Here is an 18,968-nt window from a genome sequence, read left to right as displayed (position 1 = left end):
CTGCTGTCTCTGGCTCCCTCGGGCCTGACTGTGTTCACAGAGTCCTCCTCTGTTTCTGGAGCAAGAGGCGGGCCTTTGGGAGGCAGGAATGCGCTGGAAGTTTTCCTGCGAGCTCCCCTTCACATGTTGAAGAGCGTCCGTCTCACTATGGACATGTGGCCGCTGGTGCTCCTGTTCGTGCAGCTCTGCCTCTGCTCCGGTTATGAAGGTAAGGAGCGACAAAGAGCCTCAGTCACCTCCATGACGGCGTTAACCCTGCAGGGACCAGCAGGATGAACTGATCCAAAGCGTACGTGTGGAGTGGGGGGGGAAAGTATGGGCTCGCTGGTCTGAGGCTGAGTTTGGATGACAGGCTTTGTGTCGGGAGAAGTTTTTGGAGTCACTTTTGGTGCGTTTGAGGCTTCTTATCCGCACCGCTGGTTTCTGGTGAACCGCGTTTGTGTTTACGTGGAGGGGGTGGGAAGCGGGGGGAGTGCAGTGTGCATCTGGGGGACGTTTCTCTGCACGGAAAAGCCCCGAAACTGCAGCCGAAGTGTGATATTCTGTGGCTTTGAATGCTTTACCTGCTCAGCAGCTCTCTGAATTAAACTACTGCAAGGGAGGACCCTCACTTCTCATGAGTGTATTCAGTATTTTCAGCACTTTTGCTGATGAGTTTGTGTCCTGTTGTTGAGTAAACACACATCTCTGTCACACACACACACACACACACACACACACACACACTGAAGAGGGGCCACAACGAGGCGCCTGATCGATTAACTGATGAGTCCATTGCCAGAAAATGAATCGATTAATTGTCTAAGTTTTTATTTCTTGCAAAAATCTCAGACTTTCTCCGATTCCAGCTCCTCTAATGTGAGACTCTGCGGTTTTTGCTTTGTTTTCTATCCCTTGAATTGATTATCTTTAGGTTTTGGACTGGTGGTTGGCTATAACAAGACATTTCATAATGTCACCTAAGACTCAAGGCAAATATGATGGATGTTTTTCAACATTTTCTCACCTTTTATGGTCAAAATAATTCATTGAAAAAGTAACGATGGTGTAAATAATGTTGGGTTGTAGCTGTTCACCGAGGTGAAGCATCAAACACAAGAAAACCTTCAGACTCTCCAGATAGATGGAGCCAGACAGAGCAGGGCCTGTAGCCTGCAGTGAGGGGCTGAAAGGACTTCAAAGCTCAAGTCTGGATGGAGAAGTGTGTGTGTGTGTGTGTGTGTGTGTGTGTGTGTGTGTGTGTGTGTGTGTGTGTGTGTGCAGTCACAGTGGCTGTATGCCTGTAGATGGTTGGAGAGTGGCTCACCACTGCTGTATGATCATACAGGCTGAAACATGAATGCAAGCTGCAGAGCAGATTTACACTGACAGACTAAAAACTGCCTGTCGAGCTGACACCGAGGACTCTGCTCTGTGCTTGTGTGTGTGTGTGTGTGTGTGTGTGTGTGCACGCGCGCATTTATGAGGAGTTTATTTTACAGCCGTGTGTTTGTGTTTGTTCTGGTGGTCAGTTAGCCCATTTATCAGCTGAGTGTGCATGCCTCAGAATCAGGTGTCAGTGAGACACAGAGATTTTTAAAGAAACTGCTTTTGCACCTTTTGGCCTCTTTCTTAGCAGTGGAAATCTTTAAGCTTGGCCTGTGTTGCACATCACTTCTTACAGTTAAACCAGTCTACAGAAGTAATCGTAAAAGTCTGATCATATTTTCCATGATGATTGTGGGGCAGATACATCCTCCACACACACAGGGAGCAACTTGTGCCAGCAGGCAACATCACTGGAGAACAGCCGCTCTAATGAGTGTTCAGTCGTGTCTCTGCCAGAAAAAGGACTAACTCACACAATGGCAAGGTGAATCATCAGCGTTACAAAGGAAAGCCTGAGAAACAAATCCGGAACTAACTTAATTAATGAGTAACTGATGAGAAGTGCTACTTCTGTCAGTTGCTGGCTGACAAAAGCTAAACCAAGTTTGGTCAGAAAACAGGGAACCGTGTGCAACATGTAGAGCTGTTTAATTGTGAATTACATCTAAACATACAGTGGATACTATACGTATGAACTGATCATCAGTGTTCACCCATCCACTCGAACAAAACCAACAGAGACATTTGCTCTAAATTAACAAACTCAGTCCTGTTTGGTTTCACACAAGAACACTTTGAACAATGAAATGTCCAGCATGCATGAATAGCCTTAATACATAACCTCTGGCCTTGTGAAGTTACAGAACAACTCTGGACAGCATAGTTAAGCATTTTAGGATGTCGTAGACCATGTGGCATATATGGTACATAAAGCTGCAATTATTAGGCGCAGTGGAACAAACTGTGTATTTGCATGCACACTATTTTCCACTATTTGACTCATGTTAACGGCATATTCCGTTATTCAGGTTTTAGGAGCCTTCTTTGGACCTGTGTTCTGAATATGCATCTCAGATGGCATTTTCACTACAGTTCTACAGTTTGGACACCAGACGTCTTGCCTTGCCTTTGCTTGCTCTGTTCTGTAAACAAACCAACAAGCCAACAGTTTGCAAGGCTGGGGTAGAGATGCATGTGCAAAAGAAAAGTCCACATTTCTAGTTGGAAGGAGAAACAACATTATAAAAGACTTGGATATCAATAGGTTTTTTGTTTTCTTTTTTTGGATATGCAAAAAATGTTGTTGCACCAACCTTTTCAAGATGTTTGAATGAATGAAAGTGTGTCTGTTTGGTGCAGGTAGCATACAGTGAGATCAGTGTGTGGGCTGGAAAACTGAAACAGTTAGCTCAGAGATGCTGCAGTGCGTGTTGAGCTGAGGGGAAGCGCAGAGTGGATTTGTCGCACTTTCTAAATGAATCATTCCCAATTAACTACTAATTCATAATTAAGTTCACCATTAGTGAATGAATGACACAAACCGGAGACAGCAGAAAGGTTTTAAGCGCATTTACAAATAGACATTGTTGTTATTGTCCAGCCATTAAATGTTTATTCATAAATTGGTTCTGTAAAACACACTGTGAGTCCATCAGTGTAGCTGCTCAGCATCTGTACCTCACTGTAAAGTGTTAATGGAGAAAAAACAGCAGCAGCAGCAGCAGCAGCTTGTTCCTCAGGCTCAGAAGCTGCTGATGCAGAAACTAGCATGTTCGTATACAGTTTAAATGGAATGAAAATCATTAGCCCTCCAAACAGAATTATATAACTCTGTAATCATGATGTGTTGAATTGAGCGATGAAGAAATGACACCCCATCTTACTTGCTGCTCTCTTGTGCTCTGTTAGCCTGTAGCAGACCTTTTACTGGGAGTGAGCTTCCATATAATGACAGTTTGTATTACAGGCCCGCAGAGAAAAGCTAATTGGAATATCAGACAGTGAAATTTAAAGCTTATTCACTCCCAGAGGTTTGTGAGGAAGACAAGCTTAACATTTTGACATCTGCTGTCTTCTCCCTATGAACGCCTTTGAAGTAGGAGAGATGAACAGGAATATGATGCTGGCTGCAGATCACACCTCGTTATGTTGACGTATTTGCTGGATATGAATGTAGAGGAGTCTCAGATCACACATTATAGAACGACATCAAGCACAGCCAATTTAACCCAAATGCACAGCTGCAACGCCTGCAGCTTCACTCCAACCCGCATTATCTTTTGGCAAGAAAGGTGACAGCTGCGACTGTTAGCCGTGAAGAAGGCGTTAGAGTACGGTCACACATGTGCAAATGCAGGCGAATGACCATGACCTGCCAAGGAAGAAGGCAAACCAAAGTTCACCAAAGTGAGGCAAAGACGCAAACCCTTCAGGATCTATCAAGGATAAGTGGATATAGCCATTTGTTCCATTTCAGTGTAATTTCCCAACCAGAACATGCACAAAAAAAGATTTTTAGTTCTGCTTGGCCGTTGTGTACAACAACATGTGTACAACACATGCATATTAGTGTCTCTTTCTCTCACCCTGCAGGCTATTTTATCAAAGAGATGAGAGACTTCACACACTGTAAAAGGCTTGTCCAGACTGCAGAATCCAAGAGTTTTATTTAATTGAGCACATTTTCTGCTCGGTGCAGGGAGGCTTGCAGAGTTCCCACACTGCTCTGATTGTCCTCATATGTCCTCTGTCCTCCTGGTATTTTAGAAGCGGGAAAATGTCCTCACCACAAAATATGAAAAGAAACAAGTCCAGTTAATGAGAAATGCTCTGTCTTGCATGTTATTGTGTTACAGTTGACATATCTTTTGTTCACTAGTTAAAACAACTGAAGATTCCTACAGACAGTTAATGTAGTGGCAAACCCAAGCTGCACTATTTTTTTTTTTTGTATTTGATTTACTCTGGAGGCTAATGTGGCACAATGATGTCCAATCTTATTTTATTTTATGATATTTATAATAGAGTTTTTCTTTCCCAGTTGCACAGATATATACACAGTATTTTTTTTATTTTATTTTTTTATTTTTTCTGTGGTGCTTGTGGCAGGATTGCCACTCATTGTGGATTTTATATCTGATCTGGTCTATTTTATATCTATTCTACATAAGGTGTCTACAGTTCCTTATCCATCCTATAATATGGGATGCTGCCTCTGTATCTGCTGTCATTATCAGTTTTGGTCGGTTTACTTGCTGTTTAGTGTATATTTGAGTCTCTCAGGTACACAGAAGAAGAGCAACTCTTGTATCAGTTTACAGTGCAGCCAAACAAACCCATCCTGTTTTAATAAAGAAGTCAAAAATCGCTGTGCTCTAATTGCCTTTTCACACCGTCACAGTTTGGGCTAACCGCTATGATAAATAAGTCTGCATTCATTGGAGCTACATCACAATAAAGCTATCCTGTGGTTCGCCAGTTGAATGTGTTCAATGTGAAGCAGCAGCAGATGAAAATATTTGCTATGCATCAGCAGTAGCTTAATAAATAGAGAGAACAGCGAACAGTGAGGCTGTTACCAATGAGATAAAAATGTGAGGGTTACATAGCTGCATCATTTCCTGTGAGTCCCTCATGCATATGAAGGCAGCTTGAATTCAAATGATGGACCTCACCACTAAACTTCTGTATAGAAAGCTCAGTACAGAATGCATTGAATACGCTCAATGGCTATTGCAGATGAACAACAAATTCATGAAAATCTTACAGATTAAAACTTCAATATTTGATTTGCCTCTGAGGACTGAACACATATGTCACTGTTTATGGTAACACCTGCCAGCCAATCAGAAGCAAGCAGCTCCCTTTTGTTGTGGTGTAAATTGTTGTATCCCCTTTGCTTGCAAGTTGTTACAGAAGTGATAACTTTTCTGGCACTTGTGACTCTAACTAATGTGCACTTTGAAGGAAACCCACACACACACACACACACACACACACACACACACACACACACCTGTAATTAGTTTTCCATACCTTTCTCTGTCTGCCTCCTTCCCCCATTAAGAAGCAGACACTGAAGTTTTCCCATTAGACAGCTAAATCTGACTCACTCAGTATGTGGGTTTGCTCTGTACAATCCATGCTGTGTGATCTGACTGCTAAAACCTCAGAGCTTGTGTGTGTGTGTGCGTTTGTGTGTGTGTGTGTGTGTGTGTGTGTGTGTGTGTGTGTGTGTGTGTGTGTGTGCATTCGATGGCTTGTGGCATTTTGGTCCAGACAGCCTTTATTAAACTGACAGAATAGCCATGATGAGGAATGGGGGACGGGATGCGAGATGTGCTCATAGTATCAGGTTCAATGACCAACATACGGCTGATATATGAAGCTGGAGGAGGGAGGAACACTCCTTCTCTTGTGGATCCTGAACAGAGGACACATTCACACCGGGGTTCATAACATCCCAGAGCCAAGGTTGAACACCCCTCCCTGTACTTTAACCCATTCCTCACCCGTTTCCTCTCTGTCTTTACTGCGTCCTGACTTGCTCCCCCCATCTTTTTCATCCTCTTTCCTAAAATAATCCTCCCTCCTCATCACGATTCCCCTCACATTTGTCTTTCACTGGTGTCACTCAGCTGTGTCCTCCACCAGCTTTGCAGCCACCACCGAGAAATATTTCAGTTTGTCTTGGATGCTGCTGTTTTATGGTTGAAAAATCTTTTCCTCCATTGGAGCGAACTGTTCACTGTAAAGTTGACTTAAAATGGTAAGTATGATCCATGGGAGCTGTTTTTGAGCAAAACGTTTCAAAATAGTTTCACTCCTTCCATTTCTACCAAACGCACTTGGGGTCACAACAAACAAAAAAAGTGAATCTTTATGTTAGACAGATTCCTTTTTCCAAACCAGCTGGAAAAAGAGGATCTTTTGAGATTCGTTCCTTTGTGCATGTGGTCTCCAAAAGATCTGTATCTCCCCCAGAGTCTGGTTCAAATGAAGAGTTAAGCAATATTTTTAAGCCTGTTCTTGGTGCTGATTTGCAGTAAAAAGGCCCCACAGGTCAGCCCAGGACAACGCTTTCAAACATTGCCTAACATCTTGGATGCTGCTCTTTTCGTCTTATTAGTTGCTTTTTCTTCTTTTCTTTCATCCCCAGGGTCAGGACAGTATGCCTACGGAGATGACGAGGACTGGTATTCTCGTAGATCTAAAGGTGACTACATGCAGAGTTTGATGCCGCCAGTACATGCATACAGTACATACAGTACATGCGTTCTGAAAAGTGACACATTTCCAATTAGGGAATGCTTATGTGGAGATCAACGTCAGTATTCCTGAATCATTACGCAGACCAACAGCTCTTTGAGAGTTTAGTAAGTTCCTCTGATCTTAAAGTCACAGAGAAATGGCAGGTAGAGCATTATTTAATGTGAGACGTGAGTGATACAGACTTTGGGTGGGGTATAGTTGCTGGAGGGATTTAAATTAGATCCACCAGATTTGGTTGGACCTCTCAAAACTGACCATGGCACAGAGAATACAGCACAATATAGAGCAGACAGTTAGCTAACACCCATACCTCCCTCGCCAGTGCTGTTCGATCAGAAACCAGAAGGCAATTACTGGAAAAATCAAAAAGAGTTTTGTGCTGAAGTAAATGCACCCAAACGCTGAAACTCAGACTGGGAGACAGGGATATGTAAAAGGCAACCATTAAATGGACTATTCAGAAAGAATCTGCAACAGATGAGTCTAGATGATCCACACAAAGAGGCTGGAGAGTCAACTGAGAGTGGACAGGCCAGGTGAAAGTCCAGTTACTCAGGACAACAGACTGTCAGGACATATGATGGAGCACGAGGGTAAGCACCTGGGCACAAAAAACAGGAGTCAGGAAGCAGACAAGGCCGAAATGTCACAATGCCACGAGTCTCAGTGTTAACACAAAGGCAACAGGACCCTTCAACGATTACTCGGCGAAAGGCCGGCCTTTTTATACTGTCTCAGCAGATTGAATTACTGGCCACAGGTGTGTTCAGGAGAGCAGGAGACCGAGTCAGGCCCGCCAGCCACACCCTGCAGTAAAACACACACATACTAGATAGACAGGGGAGAGGGAAACACTGAGGCACGACAGGACAAAAGTTTAAGAGTTGTCTTTGGAATTATTTTAATGTGTTGCTTGAAAAGAGTGCAGTTTTTTTTTCTTTTTTTTTTTTTTACATTTATTTTAAACACACACCTTTGCCCTATGATCCTGCACTGTTAGCTGCTTCGGGTCTGCGAGCCACTTTGACCCCCTAGCTAACAGTCGATAGTGTAGCTAGTTGCACCAAAACTAATTCAACTGGATTACCACCAAATTCAAGATGTGTCATCAAAAGTATTTTCATGTTTTACAGGCAGAGTAAAAAGAGGGGTTTTGATACAGTATTCAAAAATGATTTTTGACATGTATTTGGATAACAGACCTATTAACACAGGATTAGAATCAGAAAAATGTATTTTTATAGTTCACTGTGCCTTTAAAGAGCCATAATTCATCGGCAGTTAGTTCAGCCACTTTTGTAAACTGACTCAGTTACGTCAAAGTAGCTTCCAGCTTTAAATTTGGGGTCAGTGAGACACGGAACATTATTGTTCAAGCCAAACCAAACTCTCCCCTCGCGTAAGGCTCAAATGTAGTATTATTTTCTCTTACTCAGTGGTTGCGGAGACTGTCAGCCAACACACACACACACACACACACACACACACACACACACACACACACACACAGAGGGAGTAAGAGGCTTGCTGTGTAATGAATACTCATTTTTATTCCAACTGGAAATTAGCCTCAACTGATGTGTGTTCTCCTCTCCGAGTGTGTGCATGTGTGTGCATGTCGGCCCACAGGGGCGACTGTTTGTCCTGAGCCAGCAGGAAATAAAATGCAGATTTTGATTTCCCTGTAATAAAAACCTTGTGGCCCCTCAAACTTGGCATCCATGAAGGAATTTTTACACAAGCTTGTGGAGATGGGTAGGTGGGTGATGGGTGGGAGGAGAAAAGCTGAAATCAGTTGTCTGACAGGTCTGAAAGGAGTAGTTCCACATTTTGGGAAACCCACTTATTGGTTTTCTTGATGAGAATTAGATGAGATGGTCAATACCACTCTCAGATTTCTACGATCAAATATGTAGCAACAGCCACCTGCTGCATAGCTTAGCTTAGCATAAAGACTGAAAACAGATGAAACTGCTAGCCTGACTACCAACTAAAGCTCTTGAAGCTGGAGATGCAGAATGTAATCTAGGAAGCTAGCTGCACCTAGCCAAGAAATAACCTGCCACAACCCCCCATAAAACTTTTAGACTTTGCTTTTTGTACTGATTACACAAACAAACTACAATGTGTTCATTCATGAGTTTAGATGTGCTAGTAGCTGGATTTTGTTACCCTTGGACAATTTCCAGTCTTCATGCTAAGCTAAGATAACTGGCTGCTGGTGCTTCATGTTTACTGCATAGGCACAAAACTGCTATCAGTCTTCTCATCCAACTATTCCTTAAAATTAGGACTTTATTGTTCTAGAGCAGGGCTCCTCAAGGTCTGGACCTCAGGGACCTCTGCAGATCGCTTAGCTTGCCAACCACTGGCAGCGAGTCCATAATTCAAAGTTCACTGGTTTCACAGAAATGGTTACTCACAGAGACTCAATGAGCTCGTCTTAGATGTAAGAGGTGTCCCGTACAACACAACTATTGTATTCAGTCTCAAACTGGGTGTTTTTGTTTGCTTCCTGTATTATTCCCAGTCATTCCAAACCTCTGCCCTTGAATGAAGATCAGATACGGACCTTTGAGTATTAAGTTTGAGAACCCCTTTTCCAGAGTAACACGCATACATCTGTGGTCAGGCTAATCAGTGTCATGTTTTGGACAGACTAAATTTTTGAGGGAAAGTACAACACATAGCTGATACTTAAAGTCACTAGTGTGATAAGTATCAATAAAGAGCTGCTCTCTCAACTCAGACCTTTATCTGTATGGAAATTTTCTCACTCTATCACTCACAGGCTCTGAAACGTAAGTGCTCTCTCCACACATCATTATCTGTCTTTTCCTGAAGTGAGACAATCTCCTTTGCCTCATGAGACACAGTTGGATTATGGGAAGTCGCAGATAAGGTAATGAGAAATCCACCGAATCTGTCTGAGCTGAGATGATGGGTGGGTTTTTACATTTCCCCACCTATGAAGGAAGTCTTTCTAAGCTTTTATACTGTTCAGGTAAGTGCATATTATTGAAAACTGACATTAATAACAGCCCGTCCCACTCCAAGGCCTCACCATAAAAAACATGTAATTGCCTCAGTGCAATGAAGAAAAGGTCAGTGCAGCTGTCTCTCCTCCATTTGCAGGGTCACCGTGGTGCGCGCCTATTAAAGTGAAACATGGTGACGTGAGCTGTCGTACACCCAGAGGAGAGCACAATAGGAATGTGATGGGGACACGTTGTAAAATCCGCTGCAAGCAGGGATACGAGAGCCAGAGCTCAGAGGTGGTGTGCATGGCCAGCAAACACTGGTCGTCTAACTACGCCTGCCGAGGTAAGAAGTGACATCCACCTGAACATACATGCACTGTGTCCCCCACATGCGTTCACCTATGCACCTGCATACAAGGTTTGCCTCGTGCATTCCTCATTATAGTTTTTACATTTTTGAGCAAGTTCATTCTTGGCCCGAGTTCACTTGCTAACTTTCCTCCACAGCTTTGAACCACCTCTCAGTGGGAGGGAGTTTATTTTTTTGTTATGGATATTCTCCACTCAGATCTAACACTTTTAGTTAATTAAACCTGCCTGTAGATGGTGTTCAGCTCTTTAAAAATTGGTTCTTGTTTATGCAGCAAATTTGTAAACAATTACATGGATCAGTTTCTTCTCCCTGAAGTCTATTCTTGGCAGAGTCTTTGAAAATTAGTATCACTTCAGGATACTAATGGAAAATTAGTGCCACTACAATTATTGCCTCTAAGGTATGGTAATTTAAAAACACTGCACGATTTATTCTTATAGAAAAACGCAGTGGTTGTTATATGACTTTTGACAAAATACCAAGATGGACCAACACTGTATTATTAAATATATGCATCAGGTCCCTGAACCAAATTAAACAGAGCAAATCAATCCTTAACTCAACACTGAGCTGTTTCTCTGACAGAGATCCGCTGTCCCAAGATGAACATGCCTGCTAACGGTGGCTACAAGTGTTCAGACGGCTCCTACTTCAGCTCTCGCTGTGAGTTTTTCTGCTCCCCTGGATTCACTCTAAAGGGCCAGAAGACGGCAACCTGCCAGCACAGCAAAGTGTGGAGCGCCGGAGTCCCCACCTGTGTTGGTAAGACTGCGTGTGTTGTTATTTTATGCACAATTTCATCTTGCACAGAAGTGGAGCCTGCACACTCCTTAGCTGCACTGTAAAAACCTATGTAACTAGTAATTTACCTGCTTAAGGCGTAATGTCAGCTGTAGACTACTGGATAAAAAGTACTCCTCATAATGCAAGATTATATGAGTGTTGTTTGGAAAAAACACAGCCCTGTAGACATGTACATAGTATACACAGACACACTCACAAACACACACTGTGGTTTGTCTCTCATCACCAGAAATTTCTAAAAGTTTTTCACATCTTTGCAGCCTGAGTCTGAGTCTGAAAACAACTCAACTCTTCATGAAAAGCTACAAAGCCGAGCTACAAGGCCTGCACTTAGGGGATCATGTAAATGGCTGAATAGTCTTGCAACCTTGGTAACAGTAGACAATCACAGGGTTTGTATGTATACATGCTCATTCAGATCTCACTGCATCACAGCCATCACGTCCTAACCAGGCTGTTTGTGAAATGATTCGCCTTGTTTTTTTGTTGTCATCTTTAAAATGTGTTTTGACTCTTGAACCCAAGTGTCTGTCTTTATCATTAGACTCTGAATACCACAGGAGGATGAAACGTTCAGGTGTTTCTGTCGGAAAAGTGGTGGTGTGGGAATGTAGTGTGGAGGGAGCTGTTATTTTTTTCAACAGCTATGATGAGGTGCTCACTTTCTTGTGTATATTATTTGTGAATGGCTCAATCAGTAATTGGCCCTTTGCTAAATCCCTCCCCTAAAAGAGTGATTGTCCAATAATAGCTCAGCAACCATAGCAAGGAAGCACAGGTGTGTCAAGCTTTGGATTTCTTTGCACATTGAAGCAATGTGCATGAGGCTGTGGCAAGCTGTCTAAGCTCCAATTGTTAGCATTTCTGGCTAACTATCTTACAGCCTATAGGATTAACCTTGCATTTCTTCCAAGGCAAAGGTGTATTTCATAACTAGTTTGTGTGATTGCAGAACTAAAACATTCACTGTGTAGTATCTCCTCACTGATGCTGTCAGAGTTTAGGCTAATATTAGCATATCTATCCCAATCTTTATTGTATGTGGGGAAGTTTATACTTGAACAACCTTAGCAAACATTATCCCAGTTAGCGTTGTTTCCCAAACTTATGGGTGTTTATGTATCATACTTGACATCACATCTATAGTCATCACATACATTGGTGAGAAATTTGTTTCTTTAAATTCATAATGTTTTAGAATGACTCTAATGGAAACAGTAAAATGTCAGCTGGTAACAGCATTTTCAACACATGGAGCTAATAACGTTAGCTTAATTAGCCACGGGTGACCAAATTTGCCAGTGATAGTTGGCACATCAGCTGGCAAAATGGACAGTTACTGACTAGAAATGAGAGGCTGCTTTTATCTCCCTCGGTCTAAAATCAAGGACCTAATTACAAAAAGTGGTAACTCTGCCACCATCATCGTTGTAAACTGCTGTGCAAGAGCGAGAAGCATTAACTACGGATACGGAGGGGCTTAGTGAACAGTCAGCTGCTACACCTTTGTTTGGCCAATAGAGTCCACATCCTATTCCATTTTTGGCCTGTGTAGTAATAAATACATTAACATGTGGATGATGTGATGTGATTTTCTCTCTCTGTGTAGATATGGATCCTCCAAAAATCAAGTGTCCTAACGTGAAGGATAAATGGGCAGAGCCAGGAAAACTGACAGCGAGGGTGACGTGGGACACACCTGAGGGCGTAGACACTGCAGATGGCATCCTCACAGAGTCAGTCTCATCTCCACCACCCTTTTAAGCTTTTCTCTCATTTTAACTTCAGTGCACTCAGTCTGTTTTAGCCCTTTTGGTTGTCCCACCCTGAACAGGGAGCTCACAGTGAAGGATTAAAACAGAGCCTGTCTTTTGCAGCGTCATCCTGAAAGGGAAGCCTTCAAAATCAAACTTCCCAGAGGGGCTCCATAAGATGTCCTACACTGTGTTTGACCGTGCAGGGAACAAAGGATCCTGCCGCTTCACTGTCAGAGTGCGAGGTGAGCTTCCAAAAGCAGAGTCTGAAGCTTCTTGATAATCTGTGTGGAGCAGGGTTTTCATCGAAATTTTCTTTTATAGGTTATTTCCAAGAAGTCCTCTTGATCATCTGTGTAATTTGGCCCTAATAACGGGAAAATATAGAGACTGTGTTCAATGTTAGCCTTTTAACTTTGCCATATTAATTGCTAATGTAGCCTACATATCTTGTAGTCAGTCAGCAGGTCAACTGGATTTGCTAAAATGTATCTTCAGGCAAGATCTGTTCAGCATTTCAGTAATAAATTAACATTAACTTGGGTTTAAACTGAGTTTTTCTCTCATGGAAACTCAGTAAGAAAATTGTTTTATTGCAAGGATGTCAGAGGCTCATCCTTTGAGTTTCCAGCAGCTGCTCATTCTCCACAAATGAGATTATCCTGCCTCACAGAGACACAGTCAGTAGAGTGATAAGTATCAATAAAGAGCTGCACTCTAAACAAAGACCATTATCTGTGTGGAAATGTTCTCACTCTATCACACACACACGTTCTGAATCTTAAGTGTGTCCGGGTGGCCTTCGTAAACTTGCTAAGTAAATAATGTTCCAGTTCAGAGTATCTAAGTTAACAAGTTCTGGCAGAGATAACTGACAAAGAAAAAGATATTCATATAACTTGTATTGTTTGTGATTAACAACAACATTATTTTTGTCACTTAATTCCGCTATTTGGTTCATCATCTTGCAGGGGCTTTTTTTATTGGTTCACTTCATGTGATCTATTCACCAAGGATACACAATGTGGTCGTGCGATTCTTCTCTGCCTGTCATGTTTCCTGGCGTGTTTTTGTGTCTAATCCTGTCTTTCTGCGTAGTGCGCCGCTGCAGCCCACTGTTTCCCCCAGACAACGGTTATATGAAGTGTGACAGCGACGGAGACAACTACGGGGCGACCTGTGATTTCACTTGCACTGGTGGCTACGAGCTGCAGGGCAGCGCTGCCAGAGTGTGTCAGTATGGACTCACCTGGTCTGGCACAGACACAAGCTGTGCAGGTGTGTACTGCATGTAGAAATACACACACACACATACACAAACACAACAATCTTCTCTTTTTTAAACTTGCTTATTTTCAGAAGTTCAATCAATTTAGATTAGATTACATTCAACTTCATTGTCATCGTCAGAGTGCCACACAGAGACAACGAAATGCAGTTTAGCATCTAACCAGAAGTGCAAATACTCATAACATCCAAAAATATAAATACATGCAAGTAGGGCAATTGGCATGAGGTATAAACAGTATGAGGTATGTGCTTGGGAAGAATAGTTTGAAGAAAGTTCCAGTTCTGTTACATTTCTGTTTGGGGTTTAAAAAAAAAGTCTTGATACTTTTCCATTGTGTTGGGTTGCAGTTATGACGTAGATGTTCTTACATATTTATTTCCATGCAGTGTTGCCAGATTGGGCAGGTTTCCACCCAACCGGGCTGCTTTTTATTTGATTTGGCAGGTAGAAATGGTTTTGGGTGGCTTGTGATACTTTGGGCTTCTTCTTGTACCATTTGATTTGTTTCCCCTGGTGAACATTTAGACTATATTCCATTGAATTCTTCTTCTCTTCTCCAATTAGTATCATTGAGCTTTACAGGGTGCCAAGTTCAATAGGCTCAACATGCAGTGACTGATGTGTCATTTAATTTTGTTATAACTAGACTTTAACCTTTTTTTAGTCAGCTCAGGGATAAAAGTCTTAAACTTTGACAATCTGTTCATATAAGTAAAGATGTTTGCAGTTGCATAAAAGACTTGGAGATCACTTGACGTGGAAAATAAAGGATATGGTCTACTTTTATGCTGATTGGGCAGGCTTGAGGCTCTGACTGCTTACTTGGTGTCAGTCAATTCTAGCAACAGCTTCCATGTTTCATTCTCAATCTGTTCTCTAGCTCAGATTCTCATTTATTTTAAATTAGCGTTGTGCTGTCTTGTACCATAGTGGCAATAAACACGACACTGTTATGTAAAGTTTGCCTGCCTGCACTGAACTGGTTCCATGTGAGAAGCTCAGTGGAGGAGAAAATGGTCCCCTCTGCTATCCATCGATTAGAAAAATCAATACTGGACGCTCCTCCGTTGAATGTGTATCTACTTGCAGCGATTGTGAAACGGACCATCAGCAATTTGTACCGAGTGTCGGTGCATGAGTTTCTTATTTGGTTCCGCCTGCTCAACAGAGAGTGTTGTATTAAATCTTGTCCTCTTGTACTGTGTGTCATATGCTGTCACATCACTTACTTGTACATTCAATGTCACCGCAGCCATGAACATTAACGTGGGAGTGCGTACGGCTGCTGCGCTGCTGGACCAGTTCTATGAGAAACGACGGCTCCTCATTATCTCGGCCCCTACGGCTGCCAATCACAATTACCGCTTCCAGATGACTAACTTGCAGGTGAGGCACAAATCACAGGGAGAAGATGAGAACATGTGAGACGACGGGAAGAGCAGGAGCGAAGAAGCGATGGAGGTCAGCACTCCACCGTGTCTCCACTGCTGCTCACAAACAGGGCTGCAGTGTGTTTGGTGTTCTTTCTCGCTTAGCTGCCTAAGTGGGACAAAGCAGTGAGACACATAAAAAGGGGAGCAGAAAACGTTCAGGCGATGAATAAACGATACTGACACCAGCTTTGATAGGCTATTCTGGGGCTGGATGCTTCCCCGGCTCGTCAGAGACCATTAAGTCAGAGCTGTCTTTAAACACAGGACCTTTTAAAGTGTCGGGGTTTTCGGCTGAGAGACAAGATTAAAAGACAAGATTGTGTTAAATTTTTGAACAACCAGAGTGATCAGTCGCGGTCAAGTTGTTATTGGGAGTTGTTTGTGCTGAATTGATTAGCCAATTAAAAAACTATTCCCTTAAAATAACAAGGAAAAACTGCCATTGTAGTAAGATTACTTCAGTATGTTTTCAAAATCTGAACAACTTGTTCAAGCATTTCTAAACCCGAGTGTCTCGCTGTGACTCTGGCAGATTTTATGTTCTGTTGTTTTGCTTATGAACAAAACTAACCTGTAAAGAGGATTGTTTTTATGCGGAGCACATTCTGTAGAAACAGATTTCCCCTTCGGAGACAATAAAGTCTGCCTCTCTATGCCGTGTGTCACAAATCTGCAGTCAAAAAGCACAAACTGTAGTTGTAGCTGCACATCAGTGATTCACAGCCACGGTTGTGTGTACTCTGAGGGGCACTTCTGGAAATAGCGTGGAGGAGCTGAGCCAATTTAAAAAGACAGATATTAGGATTGATATAAACAAACAGTGTATCGACATACCGCATTTGTGTTTGTCTTAAACTCAGATTTTAGGTGAGCACAGAGAAACTTTCAGCAGATGATTGTGAAAACTGTCTGCTAGTGTCAAACTCTGCACATACGTCATCCTGCACAGTGGAGCTCAAACATCAAAGTGAAGTCATTATAAGTGAAGTACATTTTTGAGCAGAGGGAGACTTAAAATGAAAGTAATCGTCAGTGGTAGCTCTTGTGCTCTCCATGCCAACTTTGGTTCGACAGTTTTATGTCTTCTGTAATATAAACTGTGCTCAATTTTCTTTGCTCTGCACAGGAATCCATAACAGAGCTATAAAACAACAAAAGCTATAGATCAGTCTCTCTGTGTGCTTCTCTTTTATGGGAACAGCACGCTCAGTGTGGACTGGACCTGAGGCATGTGACCGTAATTGAGCTGGTTGGGACTTATCCTGCACAGATTGGCCGCATTCGACACAGGCTGCTCACCCCAGGATTGGCCCTGCAGCTCAGGTACTCACACAGTGCACACAAACACACAATTTCACATGTATCTTTGGGCTGGTTCACATCTGACATTTTTGTGCCTCTTCGGTGGTCCAATCGCCCAGTCCTCTAAGAACAGGTGCCAATACACCAAAGAGGCATTGAGGACGTATTGAGATCTGATACCAGACATTAGGTTGTTTCTTTTTTTTCCACAAGTAAAGTTGGCAGTTAGTTGTGGCTTCACTGTACCAGCTTGTTGGAACACACTGACACAACTGATTTCACCATTTATGCAATTTTTTAGATCAAAGAAGACAATATTTAAGTGACTGTTAACGTATGAAATTGTACAAATACAGCTACTTCTTTGTGACCTGTAGAGAAAATATTCCCAGACTCCCTTAAAAAACTGCACAATTTTGTGAGTTGTTGAGTCTTAATTATTTGGGCTTTCTTGTAAATTAAATGTTATACATTAAGTTATTTCTTTATTTGCATTAAAGAAACATGTTGGTTAACAACAACATGCATTTGGTTTTTGCATACGTACGTATATGTACGTGTATTTGCCTGTAATTTAGAGCAGGAAAGTGAGATCTGATGGTGGTCACTTGAGATGCATTCTAATGCCAGGTGTCAACTGATGCACTTAGCGGATTGTCAATGGACTGCATTTATGTAGCGCTTTTGTAGTGTACTCTGACCACGCTTTACAGCAGATGTCACATTCACACACACACTCGACACAGCATTGGGAGCAATTTGAGGTTCAGTATCTTGCCTGAGGACACTTTGTCATGTGGACTGGAGGAGCCGGGGATCGAACCTCCAACCTTCTGATTGATGGACAATCCGCCCTACCTAATGAGCATGCCCAAGAGGCATGTTAGTGGCGTAAACAGGGCCTTTGGTTCATTCCTGCTGCCTACTGAGCTGATGTGTGTTTCCTAGGTTGCTGCTCCAGATTCCTCAAAGGTCTTTCCAAATGGTGCTGGTAGACAAGCAGGGCATGGACAAGCAACGTTACCCGTTCCCGATCACAGCGGCTGAATTATTCACCACCATCGACACCTTCCCCCTCCGCAAGGATGAGATGGTGCTGCAGCAGGAAGCAGGCCAGACCTGTCAATCATAAAACCACAGACGCTCAACCATTTTTGATCCTTTCCCTCCTCAGTCACAGCAAACAAGACCTACTCAGATCTTCCGTTTCTATCCACATGCCACACACTCCTACCTGAACTCATTCAGTCCTGTATCCAGGTGTGAGTGCATTTGTGTGTGTGTTTGTATGTGTATACGTGTGTGTGTGTGCCATCAAAGATCGAGATGTCAGTCCTGATCTGAAGCGAGATTTATTAAAAGACGTTACTAAATGGAATGGGTCATACAGTACATTACAATCATATTGATTCCTGTGTCTTGTGTGTCTGTGTTTTATTATTATTATTTTCAAAGCAGAAATATGTTTTACTATTTTGTACAAAAAGTCTTTTACTGTATGAACTGGAAAACTCTTCTCCTGTCTAATATTTATGTCTCACGTCTCTAATAATGATGTATTCTGACACTCTCTGGAATACTGTGTGTGTGTTTGAAGTACAGGACAGGACAGTGATTCTGCTCTGTTGGTACACTGTACGCCTATGTCTGAATTTGCAAGACACTGATTAAATATGTCTATCATTAACGATGTGATCTTCAATGTGTCAATGTGAGTGGAAGAGAAATGCTGGATTGTCTGAGGGCAAGTTAAGAAAGAAACTGAAGAAGGGGAAATAGATGGGCTGCAGAAACCTCCATCTTTGTCAAGTTATTTTTGTCTGCAAGTTGAGTTCTCAAAAAATTTTTTCTTAAAATAACAAAAAATCCAATATTTTATTGTAGTAAAAATGGATTATCTTTGCTAAGCTAACTGGCTGTTGATGATAACTTCCTACTGAACACATCGGGAGTGCTATCAGTCTTCACCTCTTCTTCTTCTCATCTTTCACATTTGAAAAGGCAAAGACACGTGTTTCCCAAAATGTCAGTCTGTTGCTTTAAGTCCATTTTCCTTGTTTCAAGATTGTGACACTTTCTACTGGAAACAAGCTTGTTTCACTGGCAAGTATTTTCTCTTGCAAGTCCAAAGAGAGAGCAGAGTGCTTAGTGAGGAAATCTTGGGATGCACTCGCACTGCTCTTAAAGAAAAAGCACTGAAATCTTCAAACGTGCCGAAGAGCAAATTTCAAGCACTCTAAGGTGGAGAAGCAGAATGTCATGTGGGTTTTTGATCAAATATTGGTTACGTGGCTTGTTCATTAAGCAAAACCTCAGCAGATCTTCAGCAAGGGCACAAATCAGGATGTCATACATGAGCCTGACCTGTGCATTCATCCAGAGGTGTGTGTG

At 42.3% G+C, this 18,968-nt stretch overlaps 1 protein-coding gene across 1 annotated transcript; it reads left to right on the top strand.

The window, feature by feature from the left end:
- Positions 1-101: 101 nt before the first annotated feature.
- On the top strand, positions 102-18,264 carry srpx (sushi-repeat containing protein X-linked). Its single transcript, XM_076746991.1, has 10 exons — positions 102-208; positions 6,527-6,583; positions 9,775-9,963; positions 10,579-10,755; positions 12,407-12,533; positions 12,675-12,796; positions 13,650-13,829; positions 15,095-15,228; positions 16,477-16,598; positions 17,526-18,264. The coding sequence occupies exons 1-10, from the start codon at positions 124-126 to the stop codon at positions 17,707-17,709; spliced, it is 1,377 nt and encodes a 458-aa protein (XP_076603106.1). The 5' UTR covers positions 102-123; the 3' UTR covers positions 17,710-18,264.
- The last annotated feature ends 704 nt before the right edge of the window (positions 18,265-18,968 follow it).

Source organism: Chaetodon auriga, chromosome 13, assembly GCF_051107435.1.
Source record: "Chaetodon auriga isolate fChaAug3 chromosome 13, fChaAug3.hap1, whole genome shotgun sequence".
NCBI classification, from domain to species: Eukaryota; Metazoa; Chordata; class Actinopteri; order Chaetodontiformes; family Chaetodontidae; genus Chaetodon; species Chaetodon auriga.
This window is presented reverse-complemented; position numbering and strand designations above follow the sequence as displayed.